Below are 13,322 nucleotides of genomic sequence, written 5' to 3'. Positions count from 1 at the left end.
CTGACCGGGGTGATACCAAGTTGTGACTAGAGTTTAAAGCAAGGGAGAGACATGAACTGGTGGCATCGAGCAAAGCTGCTCGGAGGAGCTTTGAAGTGTGCACCCAACGATGAGTGCGGTGGAGAAGACGTAGAGCAACAAATAGTCCACACCGGGGCAAAAGCTTGAGTCCGTGGACATGCACCTGAAATCGTAGTGAGAAGATGGAGTGCAGAGGAGGGAAGTGATAGTAAGTAATCAGAACCACACATAGAGTGCTCTGAGAAAGACAAACCAATAAGTTACGCTATATGCTGAGACTTACACGTTCCTAGAGCACACTGAGAATGATAAGACACGCTGGGCCAGCAGTTATATCCACCATCCTCATGACCTCCAGCAACAGGTAGGCCCTGATGGGTTTCTGCAGCATTTTCGGAGCAAACCGCTCTTTTCCATCATGGCGGCCGTGGCCCACAAGCATTACATTGTACCTTTGATTGGGAAAAGCCTGCCTCCGCAGTCGGTGGATTCGTTTGACCTTTTCCTGTCCAGAGAGACTGTAGACCATGCCAGCCCCCTCAAAGGGCCTCCTTTAAGGACCAGGCACGACCCATGCCTGGGCCTGTCTGGGCACGAACGCGGTCCGGCACTAATCTTCATGACTACTCGCCCTTGAATATTTATAACTCATCTGTCATCTACATGAGAACCCTTCCTGATGTGACGTCTTCTGTCATACCAACCTCTGTAAAGCAAGGTAGGGTAGACCTTGCCTCCTACTCGACCATCTGCTGCCTGCTCTTGCGTACCTTAAAACTTTCCGCCATTCTCTACACCTCACATCGGTGACTGCTGCTTTACGCCACTTTACCACAGTCATAATTTTTTATACCATTGTGTCGTGGTTACCTACTCCCACCTCGTTTACCTAGTAACTGCCTTCGCTTTTCACCCCACTGTACACTACAGTAAACACGTCATGCCCATCATCCTTATAATCACGTTACTTCACTGTACTTTACCGCTCATGTCCGTTGCTACCGCTGTAGCCCCTTGCTTGTCAGGGTGATGCTTTCCCAGTTGTGCACAGCTATCCACGGACCCACCATCCCCTTTCCTGGCTGCATCAACCTGGACCCAGGAAGCAGGGCTTACAATTGTATTTACACATCTGATGACATTTTTCCTGTGCATTCTCTCTCTATAATGTCAGATTACCTCCCTTGTGCTGGGCTTTTGGTCAGTGCATTATGTTAACTTGCATCCACACAACATCTACTCTGTCTCCCTCAGCAGGAGGCAAGACCTTCCCAGACCATGTACTCACACCTATTTTGTCTCATATGCTTGTTTGCACGCCTGAAGTAGTCCTGTGCACCATGAGGTGAAGCTGGACAGTCTATGTATTCACACCTAGTTTGTCCCATATCCTTGGTTGCACACCTGAAGTAGCCCCCCTCACCATGAGGTGAGACTGGACATTCTATGTATTCACACCTATTTTGTCTCATATCCTTTTTTGCACGCCTGAAGTAGCCCCCCTTACCATGAGGTGAGGATGGACACTCTGTGTATCTCACCTATTTTGTCTCATATCCTTGTTTGCATGCCTGAGGTAGTCCTGTGCACCATGAGGTGAGGCTGGACAGTCTGTGTATTCACACCTAGTTTGTCTCATATCCTTGTTTGCACGCCTGAAGTAGTCCTGTGCACCATGAGATGAGGCCGGACAGTCTGTGTATTCACACCTAGTTTGTCTCATATCCTTTTTTGCACGCCTGAAGTAGCCCCCCTTACCATGAGGTGAGGCTGGACAGTCTGTGTATTCACACCTGTTTGCATGCCTGAAGTCGCCTCCCTCACCACGAGGTGAGGCTGGACAGTCTGTGTATTCACACCTATTTCATCTCATGTCCTTGTTTGCACACCTATAGTAGCCCCATGCACCATGAGGTGAGGCTGGACACTGTGTATTCTCACCTATTTTGTCTCATGTCCTTGTTTGCATGCCTGACGTAGCCCCCCCTCACCATGAGGTGAGGCTGGACAGTCTGTGTATTCACACCTATTTTGTCTCATATCCTTGTTTGCATGCCTGAAGTAGTCCTGTGCACCATGAGGTGAGGCTGGACAGTCTGTGTATTCACACCTAGTTTGTCTCATATCCTTGTTTGCACTCCTGAAGTAGTCCTGTGCACCATGAGGTGAGGCTGGACAGTCTGTGTATTCACACCTAGTTTGTCTCATATCCTTTTTTGCACGCCTGAAGTAGCCCCCCTTACCATGAGGTGAGGCTGGACAGTCTGTGTATTCACACCTGTTTGCATGCCTGAAGTCGCCTCCCTCACCACGAGGTGAGGCTGGACAGTCTGTGTATTCACACCTATTTCATCTCATGTCCTTGCTTGCACACCTATAGTAGCCCCATGCACCATGAGGTGAGGCTGGACACTGTGTATTCTCACCTATTTTGGCTCATGTCCTTGTTTGCATGCCTGATGTAGCCCCCCCTCACCATGAGGTGAGGCTGGACAGTCTGTGTATTCACACCTATTTTGTCTCATATCCTTGTTTGCACGCCTGACGTAGCCCCCCTCACCATGAGGTGAGGCTGGACAGTCTGTGTATTCACACCTATTTTGTCTCATGTCTTTGTTTGCACGCTTGAAGTAGCCCCCCCCAACAGGAGGTGAGGCTGCACAGTCTGTGTATTCACACCTATTTTGTCTCATATCCTTGTTTGCACACCTATAGTAGCCCCACGCACCATGAGGTGAGGATGGACACTCTGTGTATCTCACCTATTTTGTCTCATGTCCTTGTTTGCACGCCTGACGTAGCCCCCCTCACCATGAGGTGAGGCTGGACAGTCTGTGTATTCACACCTATTTTGTCTCATGTCTTTATTTGCATGCCTGAAGTAACACCCCACCAGGAAGTGAGGCTGAACAGTCTGTGTATTCACACCTATTTTGTCTCATATCCTTGTTTGCATGTCTGAAGTAGTCCTGTGCACCATGAGGTGAGGCTGGACAGTCTGTGTATTCACACCTAGTTTGTCTCATATCCTTGTTTGCACGCCTGAAGTAGTCCTGTGCACCATGAGGTGAGGCTGGACAGTCTGTGTATTCACACCTAGTTTGTCTCATATCCTTTTTTGCACGCCTGAAGTAGCCCCCCCTTACCATGAGGTGAGGCTGGACAGTCTGTGTATTCACACCTGTTTGCATGCCTGAAGTCGCCTCCCTCACCACGAGGTGAGGCTGGACAGTCTGTGTATTCACACCTATTTCATCTCATGTCCTTGTATGCACACCTATAGTAGCCCCGTGCACCATGAGGTGAGGCTGGACACTGTGTATTCTCACCTATTTTGTCTCATGTCCTTGTTTGCATGCCTGACGTAGCCCCCCCTCACCATGAGGTGAGGCTGGACAGTCTGTGTATTCACACCTATTTTGTCTCATATCCTTGTTTGCACGCCTGACGTAGCCCCCCTCACCATGAGGTGAGGCTGGACAGTCTGTGTATTCACACCTATTTTGTCTCATGTCTTTGTTTGCACGCCTGAAGTAGCCCCCCCCCCCAACAGGAGGTGAGGCTGCACAGTCTGTGTATTCACACCTATTTTGTCTCATATCCTTGTTTGCACACCTGAAGTAGCCCCCTCACCATGAGGTGAGGCTGGACAGTCTGCGTATTCACACCTATTTTGTCTCATATCCTTATTTGCAAACCTGTAGTAGCCCCATGCACCATGAGGTGTGGCTTGACAAAGCATGCTTTGTACCACCTCCCATTATGCTGTAACCCATATGCTGTCTTGCACTTTATGAACTGTACTCTGCACTGTAACCAGCGTCTAGATGCCTCAGGGCTGTGTGCGCAGAAATAAATGCAAAATAAAAATAAATAAATAAGAAAAGACTAGACACCTACTCCAGAAGCAAGTTCCCCTGTTCTAACCTGGAGTAAATCAGATTTGGGACATGGCGTAATCTTCCAGAGCTGTTCTTACATATTGACACTGGTATCAAGTAAACATTCACATTTATGGCCAATTATTTGACCAATAAGGACACCCCAGTGCAGAACCTGCAACTCAGAGCCATCGGGTAACCATGCGCTCCACAAGTACAAAGTTTAAGGTTAAACAGAGAAATTATAACACCTCTTTTGTTCCTCACTGCATGGAATTGGTTATAACAGTGCCCTGTTGCCTAAGGGTTTAGGTGCTTTAACTGCAAAACTAAATAAACAATAACATGTTAAACATGTATTGTTTTCACTTTTCTCTGTCCCAGGTTAAACTAAACCCCTACGTGACTAGAGCCTGGATATTCGTTCTTTTGGTGTGTGACTCAGGTCTACTTGCATGTGCAAAGTGTGGCAGGTGCCAATTGCTCCTGCCGCACATGGGACTCCCTGATGAATGGTTCAAAACATGTTTTTATGTGTAGACAGATAGAATTTTTTGAGAGGCTAGTCTGTCAGGCGACACTTTAGCTTGTTGTCCTTGCGGTTTGATATATTGATTATATATTTAGTTTAGGATGTCGTTATTCTGTTTGTTCTGTTGCGTCTTATCTGAGTTTGGTGGTTTAAAAGTCTGTTAAACCACCTCGCAATTAATAGTTTCTCCACACAGTCAGAATATAAGAGATGTGCCAGACTAATTTGTGCATTATCCAGTTTTTTAATATTTGCCCTTAGTGATGACACATGTTTTGGCTGTAAAGGCCTTCTTCAAATCAGGGCTAGTGGTACATTTGTTATTTCATAACCCAATAGTATACATGTCATTATTGATCAGATAACAAATGGTATCAAATAAACAAACACACAGAGATTAGGGTTGGAGAAAGGGAGGATTGTAAAGTAATCAATAGAAGACAAACATTGGAGAAAAAAATAATATAATGAGACTAAAGTAAGTTATAGTGCACATAATGTTGTATTCATTACATATTCACATCATGTGGATAAGCTTGCATCATCTATTCTGTATTACCTTTAAGGTGTAGTTGTATTGTCAATCTTGTTGAATGGTTATAACATTGTAAGGGTTCAATCCCTGTGGATAAATGTCATAGTATTCCTTTTAGTTTGCATTTCAAATTTTATGATGTCATTTTACTAACATGGTTTTATCCTGCGCAAGGTATTCTATTCGGCCTGCTTATTGTGTCCCCACAACACCGTTCAGAATTGTTGGATATACAAATGGCTGGATTATCATCATTTGTATATAAAATGAAATTCCGCTCTATTAACTTTCTGCCATAGTCATTCTGATCGTTTCCATTATTAGTCTCCGTTGTATTGTTAGCAGAGAGGCCCCCTAACTGTCAAGGAGTTCCCCCCTTCTTACCTGAGTTCGATCTTTGCTGAATTTCTTGGTCGATGCCTTCTTGCGGACGGATCGGGTCTTGAATAAGGCTGCACGTGTCTCTTCTGACTCCAGCGTGCGTTCAAAGTTCCGGGATGCAATGATCCAGGAATCCGGGAAATTAAGAAAGTGCACTACACAGCACACAAGTCCAGGAAGTAAGAAAGAAAGGAGAGGGACTAGGAAAGGAGTTAGTAGGGACAGAATCAATACCGCGAGCTACGGAGCACACGTCTGGTCGCAACTTCGCAATAGCATTGAGATGCGCGGAGCCGCGGGGGGCGTGGTCTATTAGTAGAACATGCTACGTCCAACGTGTAGAGCGAGGAAGGTGTTTCAGGCTGGACGGCCATGTTGGGAGTACCAGGGAGTGTAAGCCCCGTTGAGACAAGGACCAGGAAGCCCAAGAGTGGCGCGTTCTGTAGGTCATGACACTAACACAACATTAATTTCTGAATGTGCTTAGTGGTTCATCTAATTAAAAGAGTTCGATTGTGCCCAATTTGTATAGTAACTAGTACCATCTTTTGTTATGCTCATGTGATGTTAGTAACTAGTACCGTTTTTTGTTGTGCTCGCATAATGTTACTTGAAAGGTAACCTCATCACGCATATATTTGAAAAATCATGTTCGGACTTTCAAGAATACGATTGCAACACTTGCGCTCAGATGTTAGATGTGATTCTAACTTTGCACGTATTTTAGTGCGTGTTTGAAAACATCGATGGTCTCTTACCTGGTTTCATGGCTTGCGGCGTCCCTCGCGTTGGCTATAAGCCTAATGAGCAAGTCTCTTGCTACTATAGCCTCTTCTGCGTGATGTTGCCAGCGCAACGGTTAATGACTGAGTCCTTTCTTTGTGTTTACAGTGGACAATTTGCACTCAATGGGCGGCATCTTTTGGGAAGAAGGCGCCCGTATTCTCACAGCTTTCTAATTCAAACATTCCCCTTCTTAAATGTGGAAGTCTGTGTAACAAATAAAATTAATTGTACATTTATGTCTGAATCTTTCTTTATGTTTGCCTCCATGTCCATACTTACAATATGCCTTTCATTATGGTTTTTTATATTATAATAGTGAACAGTGTCGAAATAATTATAGAGAATATTGAAACCCTCATTTTTTGCTCTCTATTACAAGCGTTTAGGCTAATTGATGAGTTTTGAATTAGTACTATTACATCTGTTCAAATACATAATTCATCGTAGGAATTAGAAGCAATATAGATACAGAGTTTAAAGAAAGGACACCATCTCGTTGTCTGAGTTTTAAGTTTACAAATGATTCTTGCTTCTGCCTGGCAGAGCACCTTTTCTCCAACTCTTTTACCTAATTGTACATGTTGCAGTCCAATGAATTTAAGGTCAGCCTTCTTTTCCATTTGGTGCATTTTCCTGCAGTGCGCGGGTAGGGCTAATTGTGGGTCCTGGCTCCCTATCTTGGCAAAGTGTTCCCTTACTCGAATTCACAGTTCTCGAATTGTGCTGCCTATGTATATCTTATTGCATACACATAGTAGACCATACACTTCATACTTTGTCCGGCAGTTGATTACTTGTTTGATTTGGATCTCTTTACCATTTTGGTCTTTATAGAAGTTGGTTAGTTCACTAGCAAATTTGCACACGGTGCAATTGCCACATTTTTGGAAGCCTTTATTGTGTGGTAATGACCATGTTATGATTTTACAATCTTTCTAATCTGGTAAAAGTGATGGGCTTAGTTTATTCTTCAGTGTTTCTGCTTTTTCGTGATTTTTTGAATATATGCACGATGAGGTTACCTTTCAAGTAACATCACTCTACAAATAAGGCACTAAAATACGTGTAAAGTCTGAATCACATCTAATATTTGAGCGCAAATGTTGCGATCGTTTTGTAGAAAGTCCAACTATAATTTTGCGATTATATGCGCTGCAAGGTTACCTCTCAACTAACATCACGCAAGCACAACAAAAGATGGTACTAGTTACCATACAAATTGGGCACAATCAAACTCTTTTAATTAGATGAACCACCAAGCACATTTAGAAATGAGTATTGTGTTAGGGGGCACCTGCGCTAACAATACAACAGAGACTAAGAATGTAAATGATCAGAATGACTATGGCAGAAAGTTAATAGAGCGGAATTTCATTATATATACAAATGATGCTAATCCAGCCATTTGTGTATCCAACAATTCCGAACGGTTTTGTGGGGACACATTAAGCAAGCCAAATAGAATACCTTGTGCAGGATGTAAAACCATGTTAGTAAAATGACATCATAAAATTCGAAATGCAAACTAAATGGAATACTATGACATCTATCCACAGGGATTGAACCCTTACAATGTTATAACCATTCAACAAGATTGACAATGCAACTACGCCTTAAAGGTAATACAGAATAGATGATGCAAGCTTATCCACATGATGTGAATATGTAATGAATACAACATTATGTGCACTATAGCTTACTTTAGTCTCATTATATTATTTTTTTCTCCAATGTTTGTCTTCTCTTGATTACTTTACAATCCTCCCTTTCTCCAACCCCTAATCTCTGTGTGTTTGTTTATTTGATACCATTTGTTATCTGATCAATAATGACATGTATACTATTGGGTTATGAAATAACAAATGTACCACTAGCCCTGATTTGAAGAAGGCATTTACAGCCGAAACACGTGTCATCACTAAGGGCATATATTAAAAAACTTTGGAAAATGCACAAATTAGTCTGGCGCAACTCTTATATTCTGAGTGTGTGGAGAAACTATCTTTTTATGTGTGTTCATTTATCTAGAATGAGGAAAAGGTTAATTCCTATTAGAACGAGTAAGGCTATTGTATATAACATACGCCTAGCATAGCTTCAGGGCTTCATGACTTCATGCCCTCTTCAGTGGGCAGCGCTGGGCATGCTCACAGGTGCATGACGCAGAACTTAGTTGAGGCCTGAGTGACGCAATGCACCAGATTGCTCCATCCAGAAGATTTGCAGGTTTCCATCAGTAACTTTTAGTTGTGGAAGAAGCAAACCCAGCCAATTACTTTATTGGGCTAGCTGTAGACATCGCTAATATGGAAGACACGTTGACATCTGGAGAGAGCCAGGCCACAAACATTCTCCTTGCTGTGTCTGATGAAGAGGATTTTGGCGCGGAAAGCCTCTCTGAACTAAATCAGAAACTTGACAACGTACACCAACCTGTGTTCACTTGACACAGCAGTGCATCTCTGTTAGTAAATATGCGCAGTGCGCGACATTTCCCTAGAGGGCCTAGGGCGAACAGCCAACTCACAATTGCCCATGAAAACATTACATTTGGCTGACTTTAGCTTACTCCTGAGTAGTCGTCCATTGGACCTAATTATAGATCCTGGAAGTAATCGAAGCATGGGAGAAGTTGGGGAATGATTTAAACTGGAAAATACAGGTTCTGGACATTACATTACAAGACATTAAGGAACTGGACGTCTGTAAAAGAAGTATTGATAAAATAATGAAAACCATGCATGAGCAACTTAACTACAAGTGATAGAAAAATATATATATATTAAAACGATTACAGTGAAAGTAACATCAGCCTCTAACTCAGCAACTGAGGTCGTAGAGCATATGGCTATTGAACATTGGGCTATTTCAGAGGGACAGCTACCTACGCCAACTCATCCGCAGACTTTGGGTTGCTTTGTGGGTATGACAAATAAAAGTTTTAGAAACAGGGCTGCCATGTCAGCGTTTTGAAAGAGTTGGTGTGCAGACCTCAGATGACTTGTGTTGGGGTTTCTATCCTGTTTACCACACTGGTGTGCCACATCTTCCCTTGATCCTGAGCGATCAGTTATACATCACCAAGGGGATGCAAGCATTCTTAGCTATTTGACCATCTCTCCCATTGGCACATACCGCCTGCCTTTCCAGCTTTCCTCAGCATTGTGGTTCTGGAACCAACACAGTGAGCATCGTTCTAGTGACATGGTTATGTATGAAAGCCATTGAAGTCGCGCCAGTGCCGCTGTTTCCAGTGGCAACTTAGGCCGGCAGTAATTCAAGTCGCTACATTAGGATGGATCCGCTGAAGCACGATGGCCAGCACGCTGTGAACACAAATCACTTCCTACTTTTGACTGCCTTGACTTTGGCAATGAGCTAGGATGTGCAAAATGTAGGGTGTGATTTCATCCAACGTGATGTCCCTTTCTTGCATAAACCTTTCTCCTCTTTTTTTAATGGTTATCATCTGCTGCTAATTCTGGCTGAGGGGTCACTCCCGCAATTATTCTCTGCCCTTCTGCTCTCCTGGCATTGAGAAGCTTTCATTGTGATCTTGCTGGCACGTAATATACCCCACCGAAGGCCTCTACTTATAGTGAAAAGGGGCAGCCATTGCACCCATGTAGTCACTGGCCTACCCAGTGTTAGTAGAAAGCGGGAAGGCAGCGTTGCACCTCACATGGTGCAGTTGTCATCGCTGACTAGGGTGACCAGATTTTAAAACTAGAAAATCCGGAACAGGGCAATTAACATAAAGGTAGGACTAACTCTTGAAAGTGGCTGTCAAGGCACTACACCTTAGTAGCGTTTGGAGGAGAAGGGGGTTTAAGTGTTACTGTTCAAATAAACACATATTATAATTAATGTATCACAAAGTAACACTATCTTAAGTTGTGAAATGCAGCATTTCTTGTGTGCGAGATTCTGCATTCCTGCCTGCCAGCTATGAAGACCTACTTCAAAAAACGAGACCACTGCAGTTTCCAATGGGAACATAATCTTGAGAAAGGTGGACCGAGCACCAAATACCGGGACAGTCTGGCAAAACCGGGACGTCTGGACACCCTATTGCTGTCTCCTATTTGATCGGTACCCTGACTTGTTGCCAATTATGCAGCAGCATGGTAGGTGTGAACGTTATTAAAGTCTTAAAAGGAAAGTTTGTCCGAATCAAGGCGCTATGTGTTTCTGGTGCACATTAATTATTTTTCTTCACATGCACGAGCTGCTCTCTGTCCATTCCCTTGTGCATGCACTCCTCCTGCTCACACGTCCAGGCCCCGAGATGATTTGCATAGTCGCGTGGAACCTAAGGTCCACAATTGCCTAATAGTCTGCTGATGACAAGCAGCACAGCACCCGCAGAAATGCAAGCCTGCATGGCACCAATGCCAGCCATCTAGAAAGAATGACTGCATCTCACTTTCAAAGAAGAAAGGGTGCAACCTGCGGGAAAGCGAGTGAGAGGTTGTGAGCACCTTCATCACTGGGATGAAGGCGGCGAGTACACAAGCAATAAAGCTTCAGCCGCCCTGATTTCAGAAAGTTGCACTCAGCTTGAAGCACTCTTTCATAATAAGGAAGTGAATACAAAACCTGGGAGCCCTGGACAATTCATCACTTGACGCTTCCTGCATCAACATGAACTGAACATGCGCAGTGCCATCACATCCGGTCCTGTACGTCGGGCCTACGGCTGAGCCTACGATACTTAGTTTACAGCCCTGCTTTTGTTTTTTTTACAACTATCAACTTCTGTCTTTTCATAACGATTATCTTTTTATTCTGCTAGTTTGCTAGTTTGTGAAGCTGTCAAATTGCTACATTTCAAGCAAAGCCTCACTTTGGCAGGAATGTGCTTTTAGCAAGAAAGAAAAACCTTTTGCCTCATTACAAGTTTGGCGGTATTTAGCTGGTAAATCTGCCAAACGGCATTACTGTTACTGTCACATGGTCGTGTAGATTTACCTCGGAATTAAAAGTGGTGGTAGGTGGTCTAAGTCCCCATGGGGATTTTAGCAGAATTGGCACCGGCGGGAAACCTGCTGATTTTATTGTTTTTTGGCAGTTAGGTGGAATTTTGTTGGTGGGAAATCTCACCTATCACCAAAGCTGTAGTACGGCAGTGCATTAATGCAGCAGTAATGCCACTGCATTACCACCATTTTTCCCCTACCACCGTACTCGAGGCCCCTTAACTTTACGTTTTTCCCGCAGTACCCACATTCTGCATTTCAAATTGACTTACACGAATCTATACATAAACAGCTTATTTTGGCACTGTTGATAACCTTTGGCCATGTGACCAGTGAATATGGCAAAGTCTTTTTCAATGCTCTTTGCAGTCACGATCGTGTTCATTGTAGTTTCTGATGCACTAGAAATAGATACTGGTACATGACGACATAACCACATTTAAATAAGGCAGCTCCTTCCCACTGGCTGGTACTTACAGTCCAATGTGCATAGAACTGAATATTGCAGTGGTTCATGCAGCCCTACAGATAAGCGGTGAATCAGTCACTTTTACTCCCCAAAAATACTTTTACTCCCTAAAAATAGGCAAATAATCCCAAAAAATAAAACTAAGGGGTACAAATACTCCCAACAAAAAATAGTAAACTGACACGTAGAAAATGGTGCCTTTTTTTTCACCCACACAGCCCGATGGATATGTTTAGACCACTAGTGCGTGTAGTACCACAGGAAGAAGCTACTATTATTACTGCCTGATTGGAAGAATAAAACATGTAACTTTTAATGTGCATGAATAACTAGGTGTACGGAAATCATTGTTATAAAAATATTTCAGTTTTTCAGTTAAAACATATTTTTACTCGCTTATAAAATAATCCCCTTGGGAATTGAAATAACATGTTTACTCCTTAAAAAAAATATTTTTTACTTCCAGCTTTAAAAAACATGGTGTAAAATACTCCCACTTCCAAATCTCATCTGGAGCACTGGGCCGAGGCCCAAATTAGCTCAGGTGAAGCAGCTGTGAGCATCGGACACCACGGTCAGGACAATACCTGGGCTGCGCCTTAGACACCCATTTGCCACACTCAGCATGTCTTGCATTAGAAGCCCCTGAGCTGCCTACGCTAACGGCTTCTTCATTAAATGCATTGACTCCTCACCCACATGGGGGCCGTCTTGCTATGTTTCTACCATTGCATTGTCATGGCTATTTCTGGAATAGTTAAAACAGGCCAACAAATGTGGGTCTTGCAAAATAATATAGAGAAAATGGACGTGTTAAAATCGGTTCTATGTGATTTAAAAAAAATATTTTTCAGAGAATCGATTTTTAACGAAACATTTATAAGGCAAAAATATCAAACATTTTTAATGTGTTTATTTGGAGGGGCCTTCCAAACTCCCTGTTTCCCCATGATTTTAATCCCACTCGAGCCCCATCCCGACCCATTTTAACCCCTGACCCCACTCCCACATATTTATATATTTTTTTTATTTGAGGTTTTTTTCTATGAATTGTTTCGTTATAAAGTCATTCTGTGAAATGTTTCGTTTAAATCACTGGATACCGTTAAAACAAGTATGTGCTTTTAAGGCAGAGGGCAGCACGCTTTGGCAAGTGTTTTTTTATTGCACAACCCTACCAGGCCCAGAGAGCATAGTCATCGGGGAGGGGTCATGGGTGTCATAGTACATAAACCTGTCAGCTGCAAAAGAACAGTGTGAATTCTATTTTATTAGGTGTTGTTTAGCCACCGGTGGTTTCTATGACATCATAATAAATGATGTCCTCTTCTCTCGCCTCCTCCGCTGACAATGAAACACTGCGGAGTAGAGAGGACACACTGTACCTTTTCATCTTGTTCCGTGAAGGTTCCGCTGCTTCCCGACTTCTTATTGATGGCTTGTGCCACACCAACAACCTGTTGGAATAGAAAGAAAAGAAGAGTCAGCCTGTTTCCTATCCATCAGGGCCACTGTCCTGACCAGCCGCTAGTAGGCCACATTTTAGAGGGTTCTCTACTCTAAAAAGCACAGTAAAGGTCAATGTGCTGCCTGGATGAGCTACCTGATTTAGGTTTTACGAGCAACGCGGCAGGCCACACCATGTACTTTGTAAGATTTAACTTACAAAGCACATGTGGCAGAACAAGGGGTAACCCCGTGATAAACAGGAGCACACATGTATATACTACAACATTTC

General features: G+C 43.4%; 1 protein-coding gene across 5 annotated transcripts in view; it reads right to left on the bottom strand.

Annotated features, from left to right (window-relative positions):
• Positions 1 to 13,322, bottom strand: part of PDE5A (phosphodiesterase 5A) — a 959,918-nt gene that overhangs the window by 502,430 nt on the left and 444,166 nt on the right. For all 5 annotated transcript variants that reach the window (XM_069630677.1, XM_069630678.1, XM_069630675.1 and 2 more), the window contains exon 4: positions 12,970 to 13,041. In XM_069630677.1, the coding sequence (XP_069486778.1) occupies positions 12,970 to 13,041 (72 nt within the window). The remainder of the gene's footprint in view (positions 1 to 12,969; positions 13,042 to 13,322) is intronic.

The sequence above is a fragment of the Ambystoma mexicanum genome, chromosome 6q, assembly GCF_040938575.1.
Source record: "Ambystoma mexicanum isolate Mex_15411 chromosome 6q, UKY_AmexF1_1, whole genome shotgun sequence".
Taxonomy (NCBI): domain Eukaryota; kingdom Metazoa; phylum Chordata; class Amphibia; order Caudata; family Ambystomatidae; genus Ambystoma; species Ambystoma mexicanum.
This window is presented reverse-complemented; position numbering and strand designations above follow the sequence as displayed.